Below are 26,602 nucleotides of genomic sequence, written 5' to 3'. Positions count from 1 at the left end.
AAAAAAAAAAAAAAAAAAAAAAAAAAAAAAACTAGGGTACTGACAAATGAGGGATTCCAATGAGGGATTCCAAAGGGAATAACCCCTGAAACCCCCCTTTGGTTCATTCTGGAGAGCAAAAGCCTAGATGTGCCAAAGCTGCTCTAAATCTACGTTCAGTTTAGTAGCTCTCTGATTCCTTCAGCTTCAAAGCAAGCAAACTAACTAACAACACAGTCTTAAGGAACTCTGACAGTTATTCATTAGCGTGAGAAGATCTGTCATAAAATTCAGTACATTTCTATACAATGCCTGTTCTTCAGAACGTATATAGGCTGGTGATTTACATTGGTAGTGTCTGAATAAAAATTTTTTAAGTCTTTTGGAGGGGAACTTGCTGCTGGCAAGGCTGTTTTGAAGTTAAAATTGCTAATAGTTCTATTGGGTGAACATTTCACTTAGATCAAGATGAGCTATATGACAGCATTTGTTAAAAAAAAGTCTCTAATCAAGATTGTTCTTTATTTAAAAGAATATCTAATATATATAAAATGTATAGGTACAGATACATACATGTACTTTTAATATGCATCAGATCCTTTCAGATCTCATAGGAAATGCTCACTGTCCTGCAGCAATGAGAGGAAAAGACTGTATTTAAATTGAGTACTCACTACCTACCTAACTCTTCTAGAGTGAAAAGAAGCATTTTTTCTAGACATCTCTCCTCAGTGGAGATTATGGTCTATCACACATATTTGAGGAAATTAATTGCAGAGGGAGCAACATGGGGACAGAAGCACTATGGCAGTGCAAGCCATATTACCCATAGTAAGCATGAACTGCTCTTCTCATCAGAGGCAGGGGGAAGAACAAGAAGGAAGTAAAACACTGCTGTCAGTCTCCCTTGGGAAACCATTATAAAAAACTGTCTTCATTTACCGTAAGTGTAGTAGCCAACACCACACTACAACTATCTACCACTGTACATACACCATTTCTACAAAACATAATATGAACTAACCTTTCACCAAGTGTATCGTTATGTGATGTAAAAGTTTATTGAAATAATTTCATAAATTAATACTAAGACATTTTCGTGACAGATGTGACTAGCAGGTATGATTATGCTGTGGATACGTTCCCAGACAACTACGACGTTAAATTTGTGTTACGAATCACTTACAAGAAATAAGGAGTCCATGACTGATAGGTCAACTTATTATTGCTCAATATTCCCAAAATTCTATCACTGTATCAAATCAAGTAAAAAATATTTTGGCAGTGCATGTTTTCCATTATGTTCAGTTTCCCCACAGAAAATGAGTAAACATGAACCATCATCCAATCAAACATATTAAAGAGAAGATAGTTAAGACTACGAGGATATGATTTCATGAAACCTTTTCCTCCTACATTTTCAAAAATCCAAGACAAACAAAAGCCCCACCCTATTACTCTAAGTTCTCCCAGGATCCACACAACTAGCTGTGATCACAAGAGAAAGAAGTAACTAACTATATGTAAGATATCTGTATTGTAAGAGGAAGATTTTTGCAGAGTACTTTTATTCAAGGTGCAAGTGAAAAACCACCTTTCTCAAATAACTACTCATCACTTTATAATCTGTGGGCTTCAACGTGAGCATGATAATTCACAGAGTTAGCAATAAACACCATTGTAAAACTTTGCCCTGTATTCATACACCGTATCTAGAAGAACTTGCATTACGTGTCACTCGCTATGTTTTTAACACCGAAACCCCTACGGCAATTCACGCTACCACGACACCAGCCAATCACTCTGAAGTCTGATATTGATTATGCTGAACACTTATTTAATGTGTTAACAGAAATTAGACAGCATTAAGATATAGCCAGGAGGAGAAGAATACAGTTCCTGATGTTCTCTCGACCTCTTTTCCAACGACAGTAAAGAAGACAAGTTACCTTCCTTTTTCATACAAATCTTTATACTTCAGCTGTAAGTATTTACGCTACGGTAAGTTGCTATTGCTTACAAGTGACTGAAATGTTTTCATATTTTAAAAAGCAAATTAGAATGCAGGGTAGGTATATATCAAAACCATTTTTTTTCATATATCAGAAATTTAAGTTACTTGCTAATCAGAGTCACAGAGAAGTGGATGAGTTCTCAGGCATTTGAATAACCCTTGCAATATTTATCTGCAAAATTGGTATTATTATTACAAATTTCTGAACAGCAAATTTTAAAATAAGTTAATGCACAAGATAAAAATAAAAGTATGTATCTCACATTTATTGCCTGGTCTGAGCTGCTACTGGAAATATAAATCTCTAGTTTTACTTCTGGATCTCTTTTTCTCCTTTTTCATTATTTACACAATTTTCTAGAATCAGAGTATTTCCTCAAAAAAGCAATCAAACAGTGTGTTCATTTGTGCATTTATTCTATTTAAAGTCCTTTTCTCTCCTTGTGCAGAAAGATTGCAGACTTGTGCCTTTATTTTTCATAATTTTTACCACAAATTGCAATCATGAAAAAATATTATTTTCTCCGTCTTTTATAGGTTTTTATTATTTTATACTATTTTTTAATTCCTGATTGCAATGTGGTAAGGTACACTCTATATCTAATGGATCTAACCTTCATTAGAAAATTAAATTTATAACTTCAGACAACAGTATCATATATTCAAATCTCTTTAAGGGCTATATGGGGCCACAGCAGCAAATGGGAAGACTCAAATGGATATCTGGCATCAAACCTGTTGCATATAATCTTATTTGTAATATTAAAATCTAGCTCTTAGCTTTCACATTAGACAGAATATTTTTCAGTTACCAAAAATCCTGTCTGTTAGAGATCAGCAGTTGCATTTTAATAGAAGTTTCCTGCAGACCTTCACATACCAAATGAATATGGTCTGACTTACAGAGGGAAATCCAGCAATTTATTTTAGGGATTTTTTTGTTTTTTTAAAGTCTTTTTTACAGGTGATACATAAGACAGGATCGCTCAAGACAGACCACTGGTGCTCTCAAATGTAACAGCAACTCCATGTGGACTACACTGACTTCCAGTGGAGATGCTGTTACTTTTGATAGCCACTCAAAGACTGCGGAGCAGATGCTACTGGAAGCATATTTATCCAGCATTCAAGATAAGAAAACAGCTTGTGTTTTGAAATGTAAGTTATTTATTGTTGTTTTAATTATATTTTTTTGTGCAATTTACATAGGAAACTTCTCAAGTGTTGGAAATATGTCAGCAGCTTATTCTCAAAAATGCTAACACAAATGCAACAAAATATTTGGGCTTATTTGTGTATTTCAGTAAGAACTGGTGCCCAGGAAAATGACCTATGAATTGACAGACTGCTTTCAAAATTTGCCTGTCATTTCTGTAGGCCAATATTCTGCGCACTTTTCCTACTCTGGCTGCAGAAGTCTGCTATGGCTAACTTTACATATTTAACAAGTATTCTACACTTTTTCTTTGAAAATTTCACCTTTACTGCAAAATATTTTAGAAGTACGGAGTACTGATTATACATGAGCATCAGAAGCTGTCAGTTGAATGAAATAAAACTAAACTTTTCAAGTATATTGAATAAGTCTATTTGTTTTTCCCCTTGATCAATGCCCATCAAACATGCCATACCATCCCTCTGTTCAATCACTAACATGTGCAACTGCTAGCCTGGTACCTACACACACAGTCTGTCACATCAGAATGTCCTGACAGGCACATATACAACTCCAGTGATACTCTCACACAGCTCAAAATGCTTACAGAAGACATCTTTTTTTAAAAGCCACTGGGGGACAGCTCCTCTAACACCTGGTGGAGTTATTGCTTCATGGTGCCCTTCATGTTTGACTGAGAACTGCTAAACTGTATTTCACTATACTCTTATTTTGTTGCAACAATGCACGTTGAGCAATTTTAAGCAAATACAAGGAACATATCAAGCCTACTCTGCAGATAGACTACAATAAATACTCATCAGAAATTGTAACGTTTGATGTGAACATATACTTTCTTTTAAAATATAGTAACAATTTTTGCAGGTAAAATTATTTCACACGCCACAGAGCCTCCATCTGTTTATTTCCTGATGTGCTTCAGCGTTACTCAAGTACCATAAACGACTACAGTTATTGTAGTCATTTCTCACAGTTATTGCCTGCTGTGAGAGAGGCAAAGTACTTATCTGCGCACCTAACACACCCTATCACACCAGGTGAAGCTTAGGACTAGCTGCTTAAAGTCCATTCTCTCCTTCCTACACCCCAAGCCTTACTATCCACTACACTTACGTTCTCAGTCTAGCCTCTGGAAAACAAGTTTGGCTCTTTACAGTATATTTATTCAACACAATAATAATTAAAAAAAAAAGTTCTGGAACACAATTTGTGTTATCTTACTATCTGTAATGAATTTTCACCAAAAAAAATCTGAGGTTAAGATGTATACAGTGGAGTTACACTAGCAGATATTAAGGCAGAACACAATTACGGAATAAAGCAATGAATGTAGATCTCCAATAATCTCTTAATGAATATTCACAGTCGAATACTCCTCTGCTCCCGAAATGGGTGCAAGCAGCACCCTATTACACTTTTTAAGAGCCAAAAAGGATTGCATTTGGTTAAGTTTTCTTGTTTACATAGCTAGATTTCTTCTACATTACACTGCCTGGCATACGCAACATGCAATGTTTGCAATAACTGGCTACTGTTAACTTAACCTAAAGATGGCAGAATAAGGCTAGCACCTGAAGCATTAAACCTACCTACCAACTCATACAGCCAAAGGTCACTCACATTTATTGAGGCTGTCTCTTCAAAAACACTCTCATTTTACTTTGAAACAAAGTATAGTTATTTATTTTGCAACTGACTTGGTTATTCCTCTTCAGATTTCTCAGTGTCAGTTACTGAATTTCAATAACTGACAAGCTGAAAAGTTATTTTGACAAAATGTCTATGTTATTCAATTCATAGTGCTAAGATTACAGTTACAATTTACATCTATAATCTATATCTATAAACTAGCTACAACTTGCATTTTATTCCTTGCTTAAATGTAAAAGCCAGTGACTAATTAATGCCAGGTCACTTAACTTGAAGATGGGAGATGAAAGTGGCAATTACTATCAAGAGGACTCTCAATTACTATCAAGAGGACTCTTCAGATAACTTAAGTACCTAACTAAATTGATTCCTATCACTTAAAAAGTCATATTCATATTCACATAGTAATGTTTTTTTGATTAATTTAACTGAATTAGGTGTGTGTATAAACAATTGCAAGTAATAAAATGTATTTATACTTATATATGTAGAAGTTTCATAGTATTTTATAACTGTAGTACCACAGTGCTCTTTCTTTCATTTTTCAGTACATAAAGTTAGATAAATACCTGTTTATCAGGCTTTCTCCCGTGTTCTTCTGATAAAAAACAGGAATGGGAACACCCCAACATCTCTGCCGTGATATACACCAAAACGTCCTTCTATCCAGCATTTCTAGCATCCTGTTCACTGCAGACGTAGGAACAATTTTCACTTTTTTCAGTACTTCCTATAAAGTAAGACAGTGAGTTGTTGAACAAGATTCAGCATTCAAACACAAAGTGCTTGTGCTATCAGTAAAAAAGGTACATGCCTACAGTTCTACTCCCAGTATTGAATAGTATGTTCTCAGGCAACTGTCACATTTAATGTACTCCACCACACATTGCTCTTCAGTAACATACTTAGAACACTCCATGTACATGTCCCCAGACAATATTTTTTGCCAGTTCTGTTTCTCTAACAGACGCACCCTAGAGTTAAAAGTGGCTTCAGTATCTCTATCTGATGCTTAATAGTGTCTTTGAAACTACATCTTGAAACTCACACCCAATCATATTGAATAACTGTCGTGTTTTTTTTTTTTCTTTCTAGACAATGACAGACATGGAATGAATGACTCATGCCCTAATTAGAATAAAGTCACTGTTACCGAAGACAGCCCAATGTGCTGGTCAGGATTTTCTGTGCTGATATACATAATTTCATTTAAAAAAAGAAAGTGCTTTTAAGTAATTTGAAATAAGACCTTGGCCAAATGAACAGAGGAGCAAATAAAGACATATGGCCATGCAAGGCTACTATAATAACAGAAGTAACTTTACAAGAGTCAAAAATACTATGCTTAAAGGTATTAGATCAGAAGATAATTAAAAAAACATAATAACAACACTTTTGGGGGAAAGAAATTCAGTAGTTCTTTAAGAATCTTATGCATCCCCTGTAAATGCTATGAAAAAACATCTCAGTCGTTTTATTGATCCTGAAATACATCGTTACTGACAAAAAATAAAATGACAGCATTAATCATTTCTACAAACAACTACTACTTGTAAGCTAGGTAGTATGTGTTAACACTTGAGAAAAACACATTTTGGAGTGACCTACAGCAAGACTTTTCCTGATTCCAAATGACATCAGCTGCTATTTGTCCCACAAGAAATGTAAAACATACCTGTGCTGCAGCTTTTACACTTGCTGTGTTTACAAACCACTGCTTGCTGGCACGAATAATCATTGGTTTTTTAGTTCTCCAGTCATACGGGTAGCTATGCACGTATTTCTCCTCTTTCAACAAACTCCCAGCTGCTTGAAGCATCTTAATGACTGAGAGAAAAAATGAGGCAAGATACAAATCAGATTTGACCACAGTGGTCCTGTTAACCTTGATTCATTTCTTTCCACAATTGACACCTAATAAGAAGTGCCTGTGTCTCATCCATATTCAAAACATACAAATGTTTAAATTCATATGAACCCTCAAGAACCTGCAGGAATGTAACTGATAATAAAGTAACAAATGGCTAAACATTAAATACTCTCACCAGCTTCATTTCCATCTTCAAGTACATTCTTCTTTTGAAGTTCAGGACCTGCAGCTTCAGTAAAATATCCGCTTTCATCCACAAGGCACTCCTAAAAATAAAAACGCTAATCATATCAATAAAATACTACATGACAATTAATTACTATTTTTGGTATTCAAAAGCGAGTTAAGTAGCTACTTTTCTGATGAAAAGCAAACTATGTTATATTTAAGTACACTTCAAATCTAACAAACTGCAATTTAGTAGTTTACCAAACAGACAAGTGATTTTGATCTATGAGAAGAAACAAACACCATGATGTTTGCAAAAATTCCACACTGTTTTCCAGCATATTCCCTGGTATTTCAATGATTTTTCAGATTAACAGTTAAACAACAAAAACAAGAAATAAGAGAATAAACAGGTTTTAGAACATCTCAAGAGCCACCTCTTCAAAAGCGCAAAAGAGAAGAGCATCCTATATTTTCACTTCCAACAAAAAAACTGATCATGCATAACCAAACAGCATACATGTTTCAAAATCACTGGTACACAAGGATACTATTCATTAAAAATAATTAACTCCCTCAATTGTATTTTTTTTCCTTATTCAAGAATACCCCAAGCTTTGCTGAAAAATAATAGTAATTATTAATAATAGTAATACCTATGTAACCAGTAATTTACTAGTCTGCAAGGCACAGCTTGTACTGACAGAATTGTTGCCTGTGATAACATTAAAAAAACAAACCACACACACACACAAAAAACAAACACATAGAAACAACAGCAAAAAAATAACTTCTATCGCTTTCCTGGAAGCTTTAATTAGCAGATGGCTGAAAAACTTTATCCTTTTATTGTGATACACACTTTAAGCTTAGTCCTGCATTCCTTTAGACTGTTAGTGATACACTTATCTGAATGCTTTTAAACATTTTCAAGATTCATACACGAAGTCTGACAATAGCTTTATGGGCACATGATCAACAGTTACAGGAAATCAAGAGCAAAAGCTGAAAAAAGTACCGTGGGTAGCTGATGGTGAGAAGCTACACTGTAGTCTTCCATACCGTGAGCTGGGGCTGTATGAACTAATCCTGTTCCTTTTGCCATTGTCACATGATTTGCAGGTAACAGGGGAGATACTCTGCCAGGAATTGTAGGATGAGCACAGGAACCATCTGCCAAATCTGCACCTGGTGTGGAGAAAAAAAAAATAGAAAAAAGGAGAGAATAGACAAATGATTCATGCATTTAGCTTGTCTCATCAGAGAGCAGAAATGGAACAACTGAGCAGCAGCATATGCTTGCTGATACTTTCATATTTAATACTATTTTATCTTATTCGTGGGTCCCCATCCAAATGCTTTCAAGTAATCTGCATTTTTAATTCTGCAAACCTTTTTTTGTTTTACTTTGAAGTAAAAGCTTTTCTTCCACCTGAGACAATGCTCTCAAAAATAAGACATGGCAAAACACTAGAATAACATGAAAAGTCATAGAAACAGATTTCTCACCTCCTCTAGATACACATATTTCCAGTTTTGCATCACAGACATAGGCAAATGAATAAAATTCACAAATGACATTAAATCCCAACTCAAAACACTGAATCAGAAGTCTGCCTGTTAAGAAATATTACTGTGCAGTACGCTAGGATACAAACTTAATGGCTTTAGTTCCTTAGTACAGACAACAGATGCATAGTCTTCATAGTTATGAAGGAAGTTTAAGACACCTCTTAACAAGAAGAAACTTAAGAATCTTAAATGACAACAATGGCTAACAGCACTACCAGTTATGTTGTGCTAGGTATTTTTTTCAATAGTTTTCATAGAATTTAGCAATCAGGCAGTCAGTAAGCATACTTGTAACTAGCTGCTTATTCTCATGAACAAGGGCTGAAAGGCAGACATACTGCAGTCAGTATAATGAAGATTTTGAGCCTAAACACATTTCCATTCCATGTTTAAATTTTCCAAGTGTGAATCCAGATTTTAAAAAGAACTTTGTATCTGAAAGTCTCAATCGCAGATTTCAACACACTGATATTGAATCTGACAACTACTCTTCATATTGTTTCAGCGAAGCATGTTCTCAGAATATAAACAAAGATAACAAAACATCAAAACTGAATCAGTTTTCAGTCACATGGAAGATTTCTAAGCAACTTAAGATTAACAATATTAAAACCTACCTTTGCATGTTGAAATAACCTCAAACTGTGTGTCCAAAACAGCAGCTATAGACTCAACTCTATCTGCAGCTAGAATTAAGTATTCACCAGTAGTTGCACATTTCACAATTGAGTATCTACAATGCAAATATATATTTATGATGATACTAAATAATAACAAACACCAGAAAGCTTAAAACTGTTCAAACACTTAATCTCTAAAACCACAGCATAATGGGTTTAAAGATCTACATATTCAATTCACTCAGTGTCAAAATAACCTCAAGATAGAACAACACAAGAAAGAAAAAATAACCAAAAATGAAAGAAGAAATTAGTATATTAATAGAGATACAGAACAAAGCTTACAATTGCATCACTTAAAAAAGATGTAAGATGCATTAAATAAAACTTAACGGTTGCCCAAAATGTTTAAATTTCATTTTACTGTCAAGTATTGGTAAGAAACGACACAGATCAGTGAACTAAGCTAAAGACGTACGCTGAATCTGGCATGTAACAAACTGCTTGATTCGCTGGCACAGTCCACGGTTGTGTGGTCCAGACTAGCACACTAGCAGGGGACAATCCATCTACAGATGCAAATAAAAAGTGCTTTATTTACAATTATTGTAAAAATAAAAGCACTAAGGCTTAAAATCTATCCAAGAATCATACCTATCACAGAGGCCAGCTTAGGTGGTGACTTCAACAGGGGAAATTTTATATATGCAGAACGACTGACATGCTGCTCATTGTATTCCAGCTCTGCTTCAGCCAAGGCTGTTCTGGGTAGGTATCAAACATACGTTAACACACTTGAACATGAAAAGCTGTCGATATCCGCGTTAAAAGTTAGGAGATAAAATAGCATGTTGATTCTTACTTTGCTGAAGGAGACCAAAACACAGGTTTATAGTCCTGATAAATGAAACCCTAAAGAGGAGAGAAAAAAAAAGAAAGTTAAGAGAATCAAAACTCAGTACACAAATCAAAACATACTTCAGCAGAAGTTCAGCATACCTTATCATACATCTTGTGGAAGACTCTCAGCTGATTCGCTTCATACTTTGGATCAAATGTATGGTAGCAGTTCTCCCAATCTGCCATTATACCCCAACGAATGAAGGCAGATTTCTGTTTCTCAATTGCGCTTTCAGCAAATTTTCTGGCTGAAAGGAAGAGTTCCATTAAGTATATGATTTAGTCTAGTAAGGTAAATACAGTATCTTTTAAAATATGCTATTGGAATTTTTGAGAAGAGCCTGAGCTGAGCATATTGAAACTACGCACTGATTACTAATATGTATCAAATAATTATTAAGGATCAAAAAATTATCTATTTCAGAGAATTAGTTACATAAAGTGACCACAAAGGGTAAAAAGACCTAGAGAAGGCATTTTTTGACTAATATGAGGATGTGCAGCACAAACGTCTCTAGAAGATAAGCTGCCTTTATAAGGGAGAGGAAAAAACTAAACATATAACCATATAACCAAACATATAAACATATAACCATAAAGACAATTTCTCAAGATGCACTATGAAGTAACAGAAAATAAGAATGAAAAAATCCGCCTCTGTTGATGCTGATCTAAACTTTTCAATGCAATATGCACATGAAATAGTTAGCCCACTACATTGCTGCAATTTCACGCTAAAGCGATTTCAATTGCTCATTGCAAATAGTTTTGCAGCTGAATGTTAATGTCTTTTAATACGTAATGCACTTGAATTTCTTTTGAAAGTTTCCATATAATGCAGACCAACTTCCTCTGAAATGATCACCCTTATAGTTCTGTAGTATTATTAATAGCAGAGTTAATAGATACATTGTTAAGTATGATATTGAGCCAAACTGGGCTGACGAAGCCAGTACTCAGTCTGCTTGGTAAATACATACAGTGATCCTCAAAAATGGCACCAATACTTCATAGAAAAAAAAAGCACACAATAAAGTACAAAAGCTATATATAAAAAATAAAATTCAAAATATGATGAGTAGGATGTAGAAATATCTAAGTCAACTTTTTTCCAATAAGGATACTGCAAATAATAGTTTACCTTTTTGTCTAATTTCCATTGGTGAAAGATTTTCAGCTCCCTTGACTTCTGACAATGCCTTCAACTCAATTGGCAATCCATGACAATCCCATCCTGGGACATAATGTACTTTATAACCTCTCATCATGTAGAAACGATTAGTGATGTCCTTCAAAATCTGGAAAGACAGAAGGGTCAGTTAGCACTTTAGCTCCCCCATGTGGAAGAGCGACATGATTACTTAAGATGCTAGAATTAAAAAGAAATACAAAAGGCAACATAATTAATTTACAGTTAACATATTTCTGATTTTTCTTGCCCGTCATCTTACACTTTGGCAGAACCTCAAAGGACCTCTCAGCAAAGGAATTCACATTCAGCATAATTTAAAGGTGCAGCTTATAAACTTGCAGGACTTTAAGTGAGGAAATCCTACTCGCCCTCATTTTTGAGCAGCATTTAGCTAGACTTAGTTTGCCTAGTGCACATTATTTCTTCTTGATATAAACGATCACCTAACAAAACCTGGGGTTTTCGGAAGTCCAGGCTTTTGCACTAGTACCTTAAGAAGATGTGGGACAAATTTTATTCTTTTCCACTCTGTAGTATATGCAACACTACCATTCTCAAGATCGAATCTAAACATACCCATACATATTTAGCAGTATTATTTTGAACCTGAAATGCATATTTTAAAAGCCACCAACATTGAATCATTGTGGTTCTACCGAAGATACCCAGATAAAATAAAAGGCTAAATACAATATAATGAAATTGCAAACTACCCAGAAAAGGAAGAATAAAGCACAGGGCAACCATGCATTACAGTAACATTTTTACAAGTACATGTATACAAGTATACACTCATACCGTTTATGTGTGGTAAGTTCATTAAACACAAACTGTGCGTTTTTGAAATGGTTTGGGAATGAGTTAAAGGCTACACTTTGTCTAAAAATGCTTACTCATTTACTTAAATATTCAGCATGGTAAGTGAACAGCATAGAGGTGTGATACATTGGCATATGTTAGCTATGTCAGGGTAGTGTATCTATACCAACTGGGTATTGTGTAGTTCCTGTGTCACCACGGTACTCTCTTTTATCTGTGAAATGAAAGTTACAAGCCCTGCATGCCACTAGCGGCCCAACTACCTGGAGCTGTGATTAACACAAACGGTAAAGGAGAGCGCACGGCTCGTTACAGGAGGCAGTGAGAGGCCAGCACGGGCGAGCATTTACTTTATTCAACGCGTGGCCAACGTGGGGGTCTCCGTTGGCATACGGGGGTCCGTCATGGAGCCAAAACTCCTGCTTCGCTTTCCGTTGCCTTTGCCACGAGTACAGCTCCAAGAAGCCGCTTTTCTGCGGAGAGAAGAACAAAACAAACGCCGGCACCGGCTGCCACCGCCCTGCGCACCGCCAAGGCAGGGCACCGTGCCCCGGCAGCGAGGCCCCCACCCCACCTGCTGCGTCTCCAGCTCGGTGTCGGGCTGCAGCCGGCCCGGCAGCTGGGCGGCGAAGCGGCTGCGGGGCAGCAGCACGCTGTCCCGGTACCCGCCCTCGGCCAGGGGCTGCCGCCCGCCGGCCTCCGAGGCGGCCCCGGCCCGGAGCCGGGCCCCGGCCCGCGCCACCAGCGGGGCCCGCCAGGCCCGCAGCATCCCCGCGGCTCCGCGCTCCGCCGCGCTTCCGCCTGCGCTACGGAGAGCGGCAGGCGCCGACGGGTCGCGCCGAGGGACACGCCGCGCCGCAACGCGTTTTCCTGCCGCACCACGGGGGAAGGAGGCTCGGGGGAGGGATGCGAAGGGACGGCCCCTTGGGTCGCGTCACCCTGCCGCGAGGTCGCCGTCGTGTGTCGCGACAGGCAGGGGCCGGGCCGGCAAGGGCGTGCTGCGGAGCGGGGCCGGGCCTGCGGTGGGAAGGGGCGGGCCCGGGGCCGGTAAGGAGAGGGGAGCGCGGCCGGGAAGCACCGGGACGGGGCCGGAGCGGGTGAGTGAGGGCTGGGGGTTGCGGGCGGGGGGGGGCGGTTGTGTTATTGAAAATAATGTAATATACACCAGAAACTGCCCTCACCAGGAAGAACGCGTCAAGGCCTGGCAGACGGGGAGGTATGCCACACGGGAGGTGCAGCCCTATAGAAATATAAGGCACCTTCTGCTCTAATAGCGTTCTCTGTGTCTCATTAGCTGTGAAGAGGGGTGTAGAACCTGCCATTTCGCGTTTCTCTTCAGTAAATCTTGGCTTTCACGGGGATATCTTAAAGTTTGCTTAAAGAATTCAGAGAGTTTCTCCACAGAAAGAAAGATTTGTTTCCCATAAGAAAATCGAAGAAAAATGCGTGCAAGAAACAGACTGGGTCAAGCTTCTAGCGCATAAGGCAGCATTTCTTCATTGTTTTCTGGGGCTTTTGAATCTTTATGCAAACATCTGATACGCTAAGCAGTAAAATATTAAGTTTTAATCTTGCTTTCTGAAGCAGAAGTGAATGTGCAGTGAAAGGCCACACAAAGGATGGGGAGCTGAGGTTAAAACCTGAATTATCTTCTAAGCTCAGTTCTTTAGCCCCAGCTTCCCATCTAATTGTCCTAATTTTTCTGCTCTGAAAAGTGCTCGTGATCCAGATGTTTTCACAATGATATTTGATTTTACTTCTTTCTGCCTTATTTCATGTGGGGGTAAGTTATAATAGTATATTTCTTTCCACATGTTGTGACACATACTTGCTCTACGTTTTTTCAGTTGTTTGAGAGCAGCTTTTTGCCACAGATAGCATTTCCAAAATTTCCTCTGTAACCACTGCTGCATGTCTAAGACAGAATATGCTTTGGGTATGGACCCTGGCTATTCTGCATGACTCCAGAGCACTTTGCTCCCACCCATGAGCAGTAAATAATAATAATTAACATTAGCAACCGTGCTTTCTGAATATACTTATACAATTGGCCTACTCTTTTAGCTTCAGAGATCTTCTAACTTTTAGAGATACCTTTGCAGTGTTTCTAAAATGCTGAAAAGGTCCTTAAACCAGTTGCATCTGGGATTTTGATACCTCTAACGTTGCCTTTTGCCTTTGCTTTAAATAGAGGTGAACTTGGGGTCACATCAGCATCATATACAGTAGCTGGACTTATCACCTCATTACATTATACTTAGTAGATATCTCAAGCAAGAAAGGAGCGGTGTTGTATAACGACTTATTGCCACTTAAGCAATACTTGCTGAAAGTGCTGCAAATAATCTGACTGTAAAAGAAGCCTAATACTTATCGTATTCTATTCAGTGATTAATCACTTCCTTTGCATTTTTTCTAGCTCTGTGCTCATGTGTTTTCCTTGGAAGTAAATCATGTATGTGAGCTCTTCCAAAAAAAACATGCAGTTTACGCAGGTAGAAAAACTGTAAGGAAAACATACAAAGCAATTAGCTCTGCATTTTAAATATTACAGAATGATTGCCAGTACTCCTTATTCCTGGTAATAGTTCCAGGTATCAAAAACCTGGGAGGAAAGGGTGATTACTGGCCTTTAGCTCAGGGATAGTTATTTGTTAATTCAGAATTGAAGGCATAGTGAATTGCATTGAAAAGTCACAGCTCACTGTAATTACTCACTGTAATTCGCTTCCCCCTTCCTACTCAGCTTAAATATACTGTATCTGTTTGGAATGTTATATAAAATATTTTCCTTCTTGTCATCCCATATCTTAAAACAAGTGTGCAAATTTGGTTTTGTTTCTTTTCAGCATTCAGTATGGCATCTCCAACTCTGCTTATGCGTGTGGTTGCCTCTGCATATTCCGTTGCGGAAAAAGCTGCGACAATTGTTAGAAATGTAATGGCTGCAGGAGACCTTGGGATAGTGGAGAAGGTATTTCTTTTAATTTGTTCCAGTTCCGCTTCTTTTATCAAGATACAGGTCAAACTAGTATTTCTGAAGATCAGAACTGGGGAAGGGCAATACAGTCAATTCAAGTTGCTCAACCTCACGTCTTTGGTACAAAAATTCTGGTTAAAAGATTAAAAGAGCATTGGAGTAGAAGTGTATTTTGACTGGTATTTCTGAAGGATGTTATGCTTAAAAGGAACATATTATTTTTTCCTGACTTCCCCCACAAAACACAAGCTTTGGATAGCAAATCCAAATTTCAAATCAGAGTTCATACTAATGCATCTTTCCTGTTAATTTCCATACGCGTGTTCTAACATCTGTAGTACAGCATACATTACTGGTCCTTGTGAATTTTGGGTTAGGACAAACCATTTTTTTTTTCTTAATAAAAAGAGAAACAGATTGTAAATCATGCTTTTAAAAGTTAGTTTGGTGCTTCAGAATTAATTGTAAATAGAAAATAGACATGAAATTACAATAATCTGCGTGAAATTCTTAATTTGCTGTAAGTTAGTATGCTGCACTGATGAACCAGGATCTGGGTTCTGACTGCAGTACTGGAAGTGGTGGAATTAATTTTTAAGGTTAATTCTAGCTATATGGGCTTGTTACAATGTTGTGGTCTGCATTAAGTATTTGTATTATTTTATAGAATCGTAGAATGGTTTGGGTTGGAAGGGACCTTAAAAATCATCTAGTTCCAGCCCCTCTGCCATGGGCAGGGATGCGTGCCAGTAGATCAGGTTGGTTGCCCAAAGCCCCACCCAACCTGACCTTGAACACTACCAGGAATGGGGCATCAATAGCTCCTCTGGGCAACCTGTTCCAGTGCCTCACCACCCTCTGAGTAAAATTTTTCTTCCTTATAACTAATCTAAACCTACTCTCTTTTAGTTTTCAGCTTGTATTTATGCTTAGGATTTCCCCAGCCCAGATGCAGGGCCTTTCACTTGGCCTTGTTGAACTTCATGAGGTTCACACAGGTGCATCTCTTCAGCCTGTCAGGGTCTCTCTGGATGCTTTCTTCAAGCATGTCAACTGTACCACTCAGCTTGGTGTTATCAGCAACCTTGCTGACGGTGCACTCGATCCCACTGTCCATGTCCCCAGCAAAGATGTCCCAGGGTCTTCCTATTTTCCCTTTTTAAAAATGGAGGTTATGTCAGTGGGAACTTCACCAGACTGCCACGACTACTCAGATGGGATGGACAGTGGCTTAGTACATCAGTGGCTTACATCCATCAGTTCCCTCAGGACCTGCTGATGCATCTCATCAGCTCCCAAGGACTTGTGCGCCTTCAGGTTTGTTAGTTGATCTCAAACCTGATCCTCTTCTATACCGGGTGGTTCATCATTCTCCCAGTCTTTACCTTTTCCTTCTGTGACTTAGGGTGTATGGCTAGAGCATTTTCCTGTGAAGACTGAGGCAAAAACATCATTCACTACCTCAGCCTTCTTCATATGCTGGGTAACTAGGTCTCCCATTTCCTTTTGGAGAAGGCACACGTTTTTCCTAGTTTTCCTTTCACCACTGACATTCTCACAGGAGCTCTTCTTGTTGCCTTTGATGTCCCTGACCAGATTTAGTTCTGTCAGTGCTTTAGCTTTCCTAACCTGATTCCTGGTTGCTTGGACAATTTCCCTGTATTCCTCCCAGGTTACTTGTCCCTGCTTTCACCCTCTGTAGGCTTCCCTTTTGTATTTCACTTTGGCCTAGATCTTCCTGTTCTTCCATGCAGGCCGCCTGGAATTTTTGCCTGACTTCCTCTTTGTTGGGCCACCTTGCCTCTGAGTTTGAAAGAGGCGATCCTTGAATGTTAACCAGCTTTTTTGGTCCCCTCTTCCCTCAAGGCCTTTGTCCCACAGTACTCTACCAAGCAGGTCCTTGAAGAAGCCAAGGACTGCTCTCCTGGAGTCCAGGTTATGAGCTTGCTGTGCACCCTCCTCACTGCCCTAAAGATCTTGAACTTCACCATTTCATGGTGGTTGCAGCCAAGGCTGCCCTTGAGCTTCACATTCCCCACCAGCCCCTCCTTATTGGTGAGGACAAGGTCCAGCATAGCACCTCTCCTTGTTGGCTCCACTTGGAGAAGGAAGTTATCATCAACACATTCCAGGAACCTGCCCTGGTCTTTTCATGGTTCTTTTTGGTCTTTACATTGAAGCTCTTGCTGATATTTACGTTTTTCTGGAAGTAAGCACTTTCAGCCAGTTGTACAGAGAAGGCTGATCCTTTATGACTTTTATTGTCACTTCAAACAGTTGATGCAAAAAGAAAGCTTTCTTTTTATTTTTATTCCCATTTGATCAGTTATATTCACCAGTGAGAAAACATTTGCATTTTTTTCTTTCCTTTTTTTCTAAGCATTTAAAATCAGGTGTATGGGGAGAGATAAATTAGAAGACCTGGAAGGTAATTATCTATTTTCAAAAGAACCTAAATGCATAGCAGTGTTCTCAGAAACACAAATACAGTATGCTTTCTCACATAACCTGCTATTAGGCTCTTGGAAAATCTTGTAGTGCAGTTGCATTAGTAAGCCTTAAAATACTTCTGTTCAGAGATTCAAAAGAACCATTATCTGTAGTTAGATTACCTGGTTAACTTTAAATGCATAAACAGATTTCGTTAAGCTTACTTTTCTTTTTTTTTCCCCCTTTTTTAAAAATTTATTGAGAGTCCACATAGGTTAAGGTAATTTTAACTAAAAATAACTGATTGGTTTCATCAGCTTAGTGCAGTTTCATTTTTAAAAAAATGCAGGAGGTTTAATATTATTTCTCAGTAAATCAGAGATGTATTGCTTAATCATTTTCTAATACAATAAAGCCAGCAAACAATTTTGAACTCCGATCAAGTAAATAATTTTAAATACAGTGTAACAAAAGCTAGCAGAAGTAATGGGTGATACAGCTTCTAAATAAGACCACTGATTGTACCTACTTGATTTTTGTGAATACTACAAACAGACAAAATCAGGTTGAAAACAGTGACCAACAGGAAAGGTTCCTGTCTGAGGAGCTAGCAATCTCAAAGAATTCCTGGAAGATTTTAATCAAAAGTTGCTGGGGAAGAAAGAGAGTGTAAGTAAGAGAGAGAACCTGTATGTGCCTATGCGTTACAGTCTGGAGAGAAGAGAGATGCAAAAGAACATAAAGTTCTCATCATTCATTCACTTTCTGCAGGTAGCAACCTCGAGACCAATTCCATCTGGCTTTATTGAAAGTTTTAGAAAAGCTAGGAAGACAGTGTTCCACCTTTTCCTTCACAACAGGGACCTCCCATCCATTTATCACAATGAGGAAAAAGTGGTCCAAGGACACTTGAATTTTTAGCTAGCTCCTCCACTCCCTCTCCTGATGTTCAGAGTTTTCTTTCTCCCAGTCAACTCAAAGATCTCCATTTGTATTGCTTCTCTTTGTAGCCCTTCTACATTTTTTTTATTAGGAAGACATTTTGTCCAGCTACTATTGATGACTGTTTTGAAGAACTACAAGTTAGATTAATTGGACCTTTAAATCACCTCTTACTAACACCTCTATCTCTCTTCTCTTTCGTAATTTGCTCTATCTTTCCAGTGTGCCTTAAAATACTTATTTTTACCTGTTAACACCTTAATTTCTGCCTTTCGATCTTCTTGTATCTGGGTTTATACTTGTATTAATTTATTCTTTATGTAGTGTAATATTTGAACAAATATACATTCAGTACGATTGCATCCATGAATAAGAACACAGCACATAAGGCATGTATTGTTCCAGTATCATACCAGTGTGTCTTAGCTCTGAGGTATACAGGGAGAGAAACTCTGCGTCTTCCATTCTTTAGCCTGTTTCTCTCAGGGCTATTTATTAGGTTAATGATTTGTCAAATTAAACTTTTTCTTTACAAGGTAGATATTCAGGGCACAATATGAGTCATTATACTTTTTTTGTTTTGAAGTACCAAAGTTTCTATCCATCCTTTGACAGAGTGGAGCCAATGACTTGCAGACCAAAGCTGACCGACTGGTACAAAAGAGCATTTGTGCTTCACTGTCACGGAAGTTTCCCAACGTGACAATCATAGGAGAAGAAGTAAGTACCTGATTTATTTCATACTAAAAATTTAGAATGTGGTAACTTGCAGTGGAATTTACTTTGGCAAGTTTAAGGAAATATCTCTTCGGAAGAAAAAAAAAAAATATATCCATTCCATTTTATCTTTCCATTGCATTAGCTTTGTCAAGTAAGTTCCAAGCCAATCCATAGTTCTAAGGCAAATTGAGGTGAGTTCGGCATCTTTTATAATAATTTTGAGAATCCTTTTGTTAGGAACTACCCCCTGATGAGGTAGATGAGGAATTAATTGAAGATGGACACTGTGAAGAAATATTGAAGAAAACTTGTCCTGCTCAGTACACAGGAATTAAAGAGGAAGAGGTAATGTCATACGTTGGCTTTCATATTTTACACTATTCTATTTACTGGTCACTGATTTTAAGTAATAATGTATTAAGAAGAAAGATTATTTTAATGTTGCCATTTTTTCTTTTTGATCTGAAAACTGAAATATAGCCTTGAGAATCACACCTCTGGAGCTGGAAATGCTGGGTATCCCTTTGTACAACAAAGGGAAATGGAAATTTGCTTCTTACCACTTGTGATTCAAATTTATTTGAACCAAATTGACTTTGGACATAAGAAAGTAATGTCTTTTCCATGTTCAATTTAAACATTGATACCTCTGTTAAGATATTTGCTGACAAGTTCAATCAGCTTTCAAGAGTTTTTTTTTTTCTAAAATACTAATAATGTAGACTTCAGTCCTATATCATAATGCTAAAAATTTGAATGTATTTATTTACTCTCTTTTGTAAGGAAATAAAAACACTAAAGTAAAATATATAGCTTGTGTGTTTGTTACATGATTTGTATTTGTTTATGCTGTTCCTTAATTTTTATTTTTTTAACAGCTTGTAATATGGGTTGATCCTTTGGATGGAACCAAAGAGTACACTGAAGGTTGGTTTCTCAGTTCTGCAGATTCAAAAACTTACAGCAGTGCAATAAAGTAGTATGTACACTAATGATAGAAGCTTCACACAATATTGTTTCATAAGGCTGATTTTGTTTCTGTACTCTGTAAGTACTGTGGATTTTTTTAATCATTACATTCAGTTCCAACCAGTATTGAATATCCCTGATGGGCCAAGTTCCCATCAGTTTTTATCATTTCAAGGAGCAAAGGGCTGCCTTTAATTGCTAGCAGGTTGTCTTAATTTTTTTTTTTTTTTTAGTTAAATAAACTTAGAAATTCCTATATACTTTGAACTGGAGGATTAAATCTCCTGTACACACAGGAGATTTAATTACATTTACATTCTCGTCTTCAAACTATTCAAATGACCTAGCTTCCTGTTGCATCTTTTAATCGGTTAACGTAAAATCTTTTAGTGAGATTTTTTTCCCCATTTTCAGGGAGAGAGATGTAAAACTGTCATCCAGTTGCTGGTTTTGAAAACTGTTAAGGAATTTAGACTCCAAGTTTTAGATAAGTGACATCATATCCTTATAGCAAATTTCCAGTATCTAAAGGAGGGACTTTGTCAGGGAGTGGAGTGATAAGACAAAGGGGAATGGCTTTAAACTAAAAGAGGGCAAATTTAGATTAGGTATAAGGAAGAAATACTTTATTCAAAGGGTGGTGAAGCCCAGAGATGGATGTGGATGCCCCATTCCTGGTAGTGTTCAAGGCCAGGCTGGATGGGACTTTGGGCAACCTGGTCTGATGGGAGGTGTCCCTGCCCATGGCAGGGGGTTGGAATTAGATGATTTTTAAGGTCCCTTCCAACCCAAACCATTCTATGATTTTATGATTCTATATTCTGCTGTGTAGTTGTACCTTGAAACTTTTCTCATTATGTATTAACGATGACATTAGCTCACGCTAGAGAAATTCTATCTGGAGTGTTTTTTGCAGACCTTGAGGCAAACTTGACTAAATCAAACAACATTTTACACCAGAAAATCCTGATTAGTGTTTGTATTTTTAAGATACCATTTTGCATATCAATTTATGGACTTTTATTGAAGGTTTACTTTTTTTTTTTAATACCTTCTCTTTTTCAATCATAACTATATTCATATTACTTCTCTACAGGTCTCCTTGACCATGTAACGGTTCTCATTGGAATTGCTTATGGCGGCAAAGCAATAGCAGGAGTTATTAACCAGCCATATTACAACTATGAGGTATTAAATGCAGTGATGTATTTGAGAGCATAAAGAGATTTGTAACTGTCACTTCTATTACATTTCTAGTTAGCACACTTGAAACTAGAATTAAGTAGAAAAATATGCACATATTAATTTATCAATCAAGGGAGGCAGAATATAATGCCTCACCGTAATTTCACAGATGAGAAATGGTAAATGAACTTCTGAAGGCTGTATGACATGTCATTGCCATAGAGGGAAAGAGAGCTGAGGTGTCCTGATTTTTTGCTCTGGGCTCTAGAGTATTTTCTTTTAAGTGCCACGATTTAAATGAGTATCCCAGTATTAATGTTATACTCCCTAAGATGGAAAGATGTCTCTAGCTACTCTTTTCTATTTGCCTTTTAAATACTGACCGTTGTGGTTAACCATCATCTGGACCTGTGTACCTTTTCCATAGGCAGGAGCTAATGCTGCATTGGGCAGGACAATTTGGGGAGTCCTGGGCCTAGGTGCCTTTGGATTTCAGCTCACAGAAGCACCTGCTGGCAAACACATCATCGTTACCACCCGTTCTCACAGCAGTGCCCTGGTAAATGACTGCATCAGTGCTATGAACCCAGACAGCGTCATCAGAGTTGGAGGAGCAGGAAATAAGGTATGAAAACTCCGTATCTTTTGGTTTGACTGGGAGGTGGTACCTTTGGTAGAAGAAGGAGAATTTTGCAAGAAAACTGTTGTTCACCTGCATGATTGTATAGGAGACTTTCTCCTCCTTCCCTAGCATGACTTGTTTTCCTAGCACTCAGTCTGCCATGGGGTAAGGAGTCAAAATTCGGTACAGATGTATTGTAACAATGGCTGTGCTGGGCATAGCTGAAGTCTGTCTTTCCCTAGTATTCTGTTTCCAGAAGAGAAAATAAAAATGTAAGAAAAGACCAGGATGACTAACGGGAATTCAGTGTAATCATAACTAATCATAACTAGACTCTTCCAGCTGTTCACATTGGATAGTTGGAGAAAAAGCCCTGTGAGAAACACATGTCTAAGGATAAATGTAGGAACAGTACACAGTGATATGTCCTTTGCAAACCTTATTCGCAAACAGGGAATACTCTTGTACCACAGTTTTGAGAGCCTGCTTTTGTCATGTATGTCAGAAAGACCCTTGAATGTCTTTTTTCAAACACATGCATAGGCCCAAATGTCTCTAAGATAACACAGAGTTTCCACTTTACTGTTGTAATACTTGCACAAGATGAGGAATCTTGTTTCTGGAACTAAAAGAAGATTTTCACCCTTTAGACTGTTTATATAACAATCAAAATAGATCATTTGGGATGGTAATACAGTATATCTTTCTAAATCTTAATATATATATATATATTCTGTAATATGTGAAAGGAAATAAGTGGTACTTATCTTCTAAGAGTAAACTTATGGAATAAACTGATCTAATCCCAGTTTCCTGGTGTTATTTTTTCACTGTTTCTAAATGCCTAGATTCTTTGCAATGATTAGCACTCTGTTTTCATACTAGATCATTCAGCTTATAGAAGGCAAGGCATCTGCTTATGTATATGCTAGTCCTGGATGCAAGAAGTGGGATACATGTGCACCTGAAGCTATTTTACATGCTGTGGGAGGTGAGTTAATAGTATTCAAAATCCTATCTGAGATAAGTGAAACTACATCAGTTTAAAGTCATTTATACTTTTCACAGAAAGAAGATAATTTCAAAACATGTATTTGGAAAGAAAAATTACAGTATGTATGTATGTGTGGTTATGGTTCACTAGGGGCTGAGCCCTTTGAAATCAACAGTAACTCCAAAGGGGCAGCAAATTATGTTCAGGAAAGAATTATATGATCTGTTTTACTCTGCACTAATATAGTCAAGTAATGAAAAAAAAAAAAACCTAATTCCAAAATTTTGCATTTATTTTTCTGTTGGCTACTACTATACAGTAAAATCACATTGTCCTACTAACTAGATGCAAGAGTTCATTATCAGCAATATGTTGTTGTGTAACATGTGGATATTGCATTCTTTATAACAGCAAAAATAGGCTAATTCATGCAGTTGTTCCTTGGATATACAAACTCCAAAATTGAATCATTCATGTAATTCAGTAAAATTAGTGGTCTCCAGCCAACATAAGTTACTTCACCTTTCTAGGGAGGAATGGGTTAGAGAAGTTATGAAAAGTCTTGACTAACAAGAATTTGAATATAATATTATTATACTTTTCCTGTTGTTTGCATTGATAACCAGTATATGCTAATATTGTTTTTTAATCTGCTGAATTCTGTCAAGCAAAATTATGGGCTTCACAACAACATGATTTATTTATCTCCTCTGTAGTCTACAGGGTAGTGTTGATAACTAGGATAGCTTTAAACAGGTTAGCTCAGGCACAAAAAAACAACCAATCTGGGGCAGCACAGTGCTGTATTTAGCCTCCTTGTTATGCAGGTATCTCGTGGTTAAATTAGCTTGCATTAAAATCTGTGTTGCTCTTGCTAAGTGATTTCTCCAAACTCATTTAAAACCAGCTGGGCTGTTTCTATTTTATGCTGTAGTTTGTGGTATAGACATACCCTGGCTTTTACCTGAACTGAGAATTTTACTTTCCTTCTTGTCAACTGCCAATGTATTAAATACTCAGGAAGCATTTTAATTTATCCATAGGAGAGAGCTGTTGTTTTCTGTTTCCTGAAACATGAGGAATTGAAGTATTGCTGAAAGAAAACACAACCCATTCGTTATTTGGTTTCAGTGAATAAAAAACTGTTTTGCTCAAACTGGGCAAAAAGATCATATTTCACATCTAAAGACAGGCATTTGTACCTCAAAGAATGGCTGACTTTTGTTTTCTTGTTTGTTTTTTTTTGTTGTTGTTGTTATATCACTTTAAAAACAATTTAGATTATACCTCTCCAACTGCTGTTTGCTGGAATGACATGTTTTTGTTTTGTTTTCAGGCAAGATAACTGATATCCATGGAAACTCATTTCAGTATAACAAGGAAGTAAAACACATGAATTCAGCTGGGGTCCTTGCCACCTTGAGAAATTATGACTATTATGCCAGTCGTGTTCCTAACACCGTTAAACAATCTCTTGTGCCTTAAAGCAGTAAAGCCTGGAAAGCCGAGAAAGTAAGACTGGAGAAAAAGAAAGAAGATAACTGAGCTTGAAATTGTTTTACAAAATCTGAACCTAATTATTACTTTAAACAGTTCATTACTTTCAAAATTACCTGCAGACTGTCTACGTAAATGTGGGATCAGATTGTTTTGCTGTGTTTAGCAGATAACACAATAATGACATTTCTTCAATAGTTGTTTTCCCTGCTCTTTGGAACTGGAGTGTTCATTCTTCATATGACATGACTCTGGTTAACTACTGCTAATTGTAACAGTGCAATCCAAAAATCACCTTCAAGTTCAGGGCACAAAATCATGTTAAGTCATTTACCAAATTTTGTTGAATGTTTTCTGTTGTATGTACTCAACAAGAGTTTATTGTGTTAAATGCAAACGGAGTAAGAATTTCCTGTCTGCATCAACCCATTTATTATAAAGTTGATTGTTTTGATTCTCAGAAGTGAAATGTGTTCTTTACAGGCAGGGGCATATGTGTTTCAGGATGGAATTAAGCTGGTAGGTTTTTGTTTGGCTTCCCTTAAAGTTGTTGAACAGGATCTGTTTTCAATACAGACAGCTCCTGAGGTAATTTATTTCCTGTAGGACTTCTGACATATGTAGCAGTAATTAATGTAATCCTTTACAATGATGCTGTGGTCCTTTCTATCTAGCCAAACTAGGGTAGTTTTAAGTCAGTTCTAGAGGGATTCTATATGCTTCATAGTTTCAAAACAATTAAGCTATTTAAAAGATATTTTTGCATTCATTGAACTCAACCAGCCAATAGTAACCTTTTCATCTGGCTGTTTTATGATCATACATGTTATTTTGCTTACCGAATATTTTAAGATTCTCTTGTGTTTAGTGCCCACTCTCACTTTATGAAAGACTGTCTTTCAATCAGTTCAAGGTATGTATCAACCAAGTTAAAGTTGTGTACAGAATAGACACGATTACAGCTATGAGGTATTAAATGCACTGATATATTTGAGACCATTAGGTAATTTGTAACTGCCACTTCTGCTACATTTCTAGTTAGCACACTTGAAACTAGAAAGTGTGTGCTGGAGTTAATGTTGTGTGGGGAAGGAATTCCCAGGTTCCCTCTGATGATCTGAAATTCCTCTGGCAGGGTCTATGCCACCTCAGTCTTGGAGAGCCAGGGGCATCTTAACTGGGGGTCCTAGGATACTTTCACATATATGGGGACAACAGAAATGCCTGAACTTGAAATTTTTCATGTCCAAATTGAGAGCAAAAGTTCCAGGTGCCTTTATACAAGCAAGTGAACTTGACACTACCATGTTCCCCTCCAATGGAGCACAGGTTAAAAGAGAGAGCAGGGGACAAGACCATCTAAAATGAACTTCCCCCATAGATGTGAGGGCTAGAGAAGCAGGATTGAAGTGTCCAGCCTCCTTGAATACAGAAGAGAACAGGAAGAAGGAAGTTAGGTATCATCAGCTAAAATTGACGACCATAGGCAATACAGATGAAGTCTCTTTAAGAATGAGGACTCTGGAGAATCTTGACATTTCTATATTCTGTTTTCTGTTTGGGGCATTTCTATATTCTGTTTTCTCCAGACTTCATGATGCAAGTCCTTCACCCTCAAATTAAGGACTCTTAGGCCCCCCCCTTTCCCTAAAAATGTGACACATACTGAGGCATGCCTTGAGTGGTTGCCAGTTTCAACAGACTACACACAGTTGTTCTTTTCTGTTTGTTCTCTGTGCACAGAGAAGTGGCATCTGCCAAGTTCTCAGGCTTGTGGTGCTAGGGAGGGTGTCTGAATGTGTCTGCTTACTTCCTTAAAGCCTGAATGGCATAGTTCTTTCAGCATGGTTTGTTTTCTTTAACCTCAGCTGACACTATGAAGAGCAAAGTAGCCTGCAGGTTGCACTGCACCCCTTCTATGTTCTCCTTACCCACAAGATTAAGTCCTCCTAATAACCACACTCTGGGTCCACTCAGTCTTTAAGCTATCACAGAAATTACAAATGCTATGTTTTCCATGCAACTTTCCATAAAAATTTCCAAATGCAGTTTTTGATAGCATTCATGTTATACAAATTTATTTTTACTTTCATCATACAACATACTTAACCATTCTGACTTTTCTAACTACAAATAGAGTCCTTGGATTTGATCTTTTCCTCTCATTGGTAATACCAACATGACTTCAGTGAAGTAACGCCAGCCTTGTCCTGATTGTTCTTACAGCTAGCTTTAAGCCAGCTAGTTTTAGTTCCAGCAAGCAGGAACATCTTAACATCAGAAGATATGAACAAGGCAGCTC

The 26,602-nt window shown here is 37.5% G+C and overlaps 2 protein-coding genes across 2 annotated transcripts in view; one reads left to right on the top strand and one right to left on the bottom strand.

Annotated features, from left to right (window-relative positions):
* Positions 1 to 12,770, bottom strand: part of IARS2 (isoleucyl-tRNA synthetase 2, mitochondrial) — a 28,458-nt gene extending 15,688 nt beyond the window's left edge. Inside the window, exons 1-12 of the mRNA XM_035320617.1 lie at positions 12,536 to 12,770; positions 12,312 to 12,434; positions 11,092 to 11,248; positions 10,050 to 10,198; positions 9,913 to 9,962; positions 9,705 to 9,814; positions 9,529 to 9,619; positions 9,048 to 9,163; positions 7,877 to 8,046; positions 6,866 to 6,956; positions 6,496 to 6,647; positions 5,390 to 5,550 (exon numbers count right to left, since the gene is read on the bottom strand). Coding sequence (XP_035176508.1) covers positions 5,390 to 5,550; positions 6,496 to 6,647; positions 6,866 to 6,956; positions 7,877 to 8,046; positions 9,048 to 9,163; positions 9,529 to 9,619; positions 9,705 to 9,814; positions 9,913 to 9,962; positions 10,050 to 10,198; positions 11,092 to 11,248; positions 12,312 to 12,434; positions 12,536 to 12,730 — 1,565 coding nt within the window. The 5' untranslated portion in view covers positions 12,731 to 12,770. The remainder of the gene's footprint in view (positions 1 to 5,389; positions 5,551 to 6,495; positions 6,648 to 6,865; positions 6,957 to 7,876; positions 8,047 to 9,047; positions 9,164 to 9,528; positions 9,620 to 9,704; positions 9,815 to 9,912; positions 9,963 to 10,049; positions 10,199 to 11,091; positions 11,249 to 12,311; positions 12,435 to 12,535) is intronic.
* A 90-nt stretch (positions 12,771 to 12,860) lies between these two features.
* BPNT1 (3'(2'), 5'-bisphosphate nucleotidase 1) lies at positions 12,861 to 25,294 on the top strand. Its single transcript, XM_035320619.1, has 9 exons — positions 12,861 to 13,058; positions 14,811 to 14,935; positions 18,929 to 19,033; positions 19,271 to 19,378; positions 19,912 to 19,960; positions 21,099 to 21,190; positions 21,615 to 21,812; positions 22,695 to 22,800; positions 24,140 to 25,294. Exons 2-9 carry the CDS (start codon positions 14,819 to 14,821, stop codon positions 24,286 to 24,288), a joined length of 924 nt encoding a protein of 307 aa, XP_035176510.1. The 5' UTR covers positions 12,861 to 13,058; positions 14,811 to 14,818; the 3' UTR covers positions 24,289 to 25,294.
* Positions 25,295 to 26,602: the final 1,308 nt, after the last annotated feature.

This window comes from Oxyura jamaicensis, chromosome 3, assembly GCF_011077185.1.
Source record: "Oxyura jamaicensis isolate SHBP4307 breed ruddy duck chromosome 3, BPBGC_Ojam_1.0, whole genome shotgun sequence".
In the NCBI taxonomy this organism is placed as follows: domain Eukaryota; kingdom Metazoa; phylum Chordata; class Aves; order Anseriformes; family Anatidae; genus Oxyura; species Oxyura jamaicensis.
The sequence above is the reverse complement of the archived record's forward strand: the minus strand, read 5'-3'. Positions and strand labels throughout refer to the sequence as shown.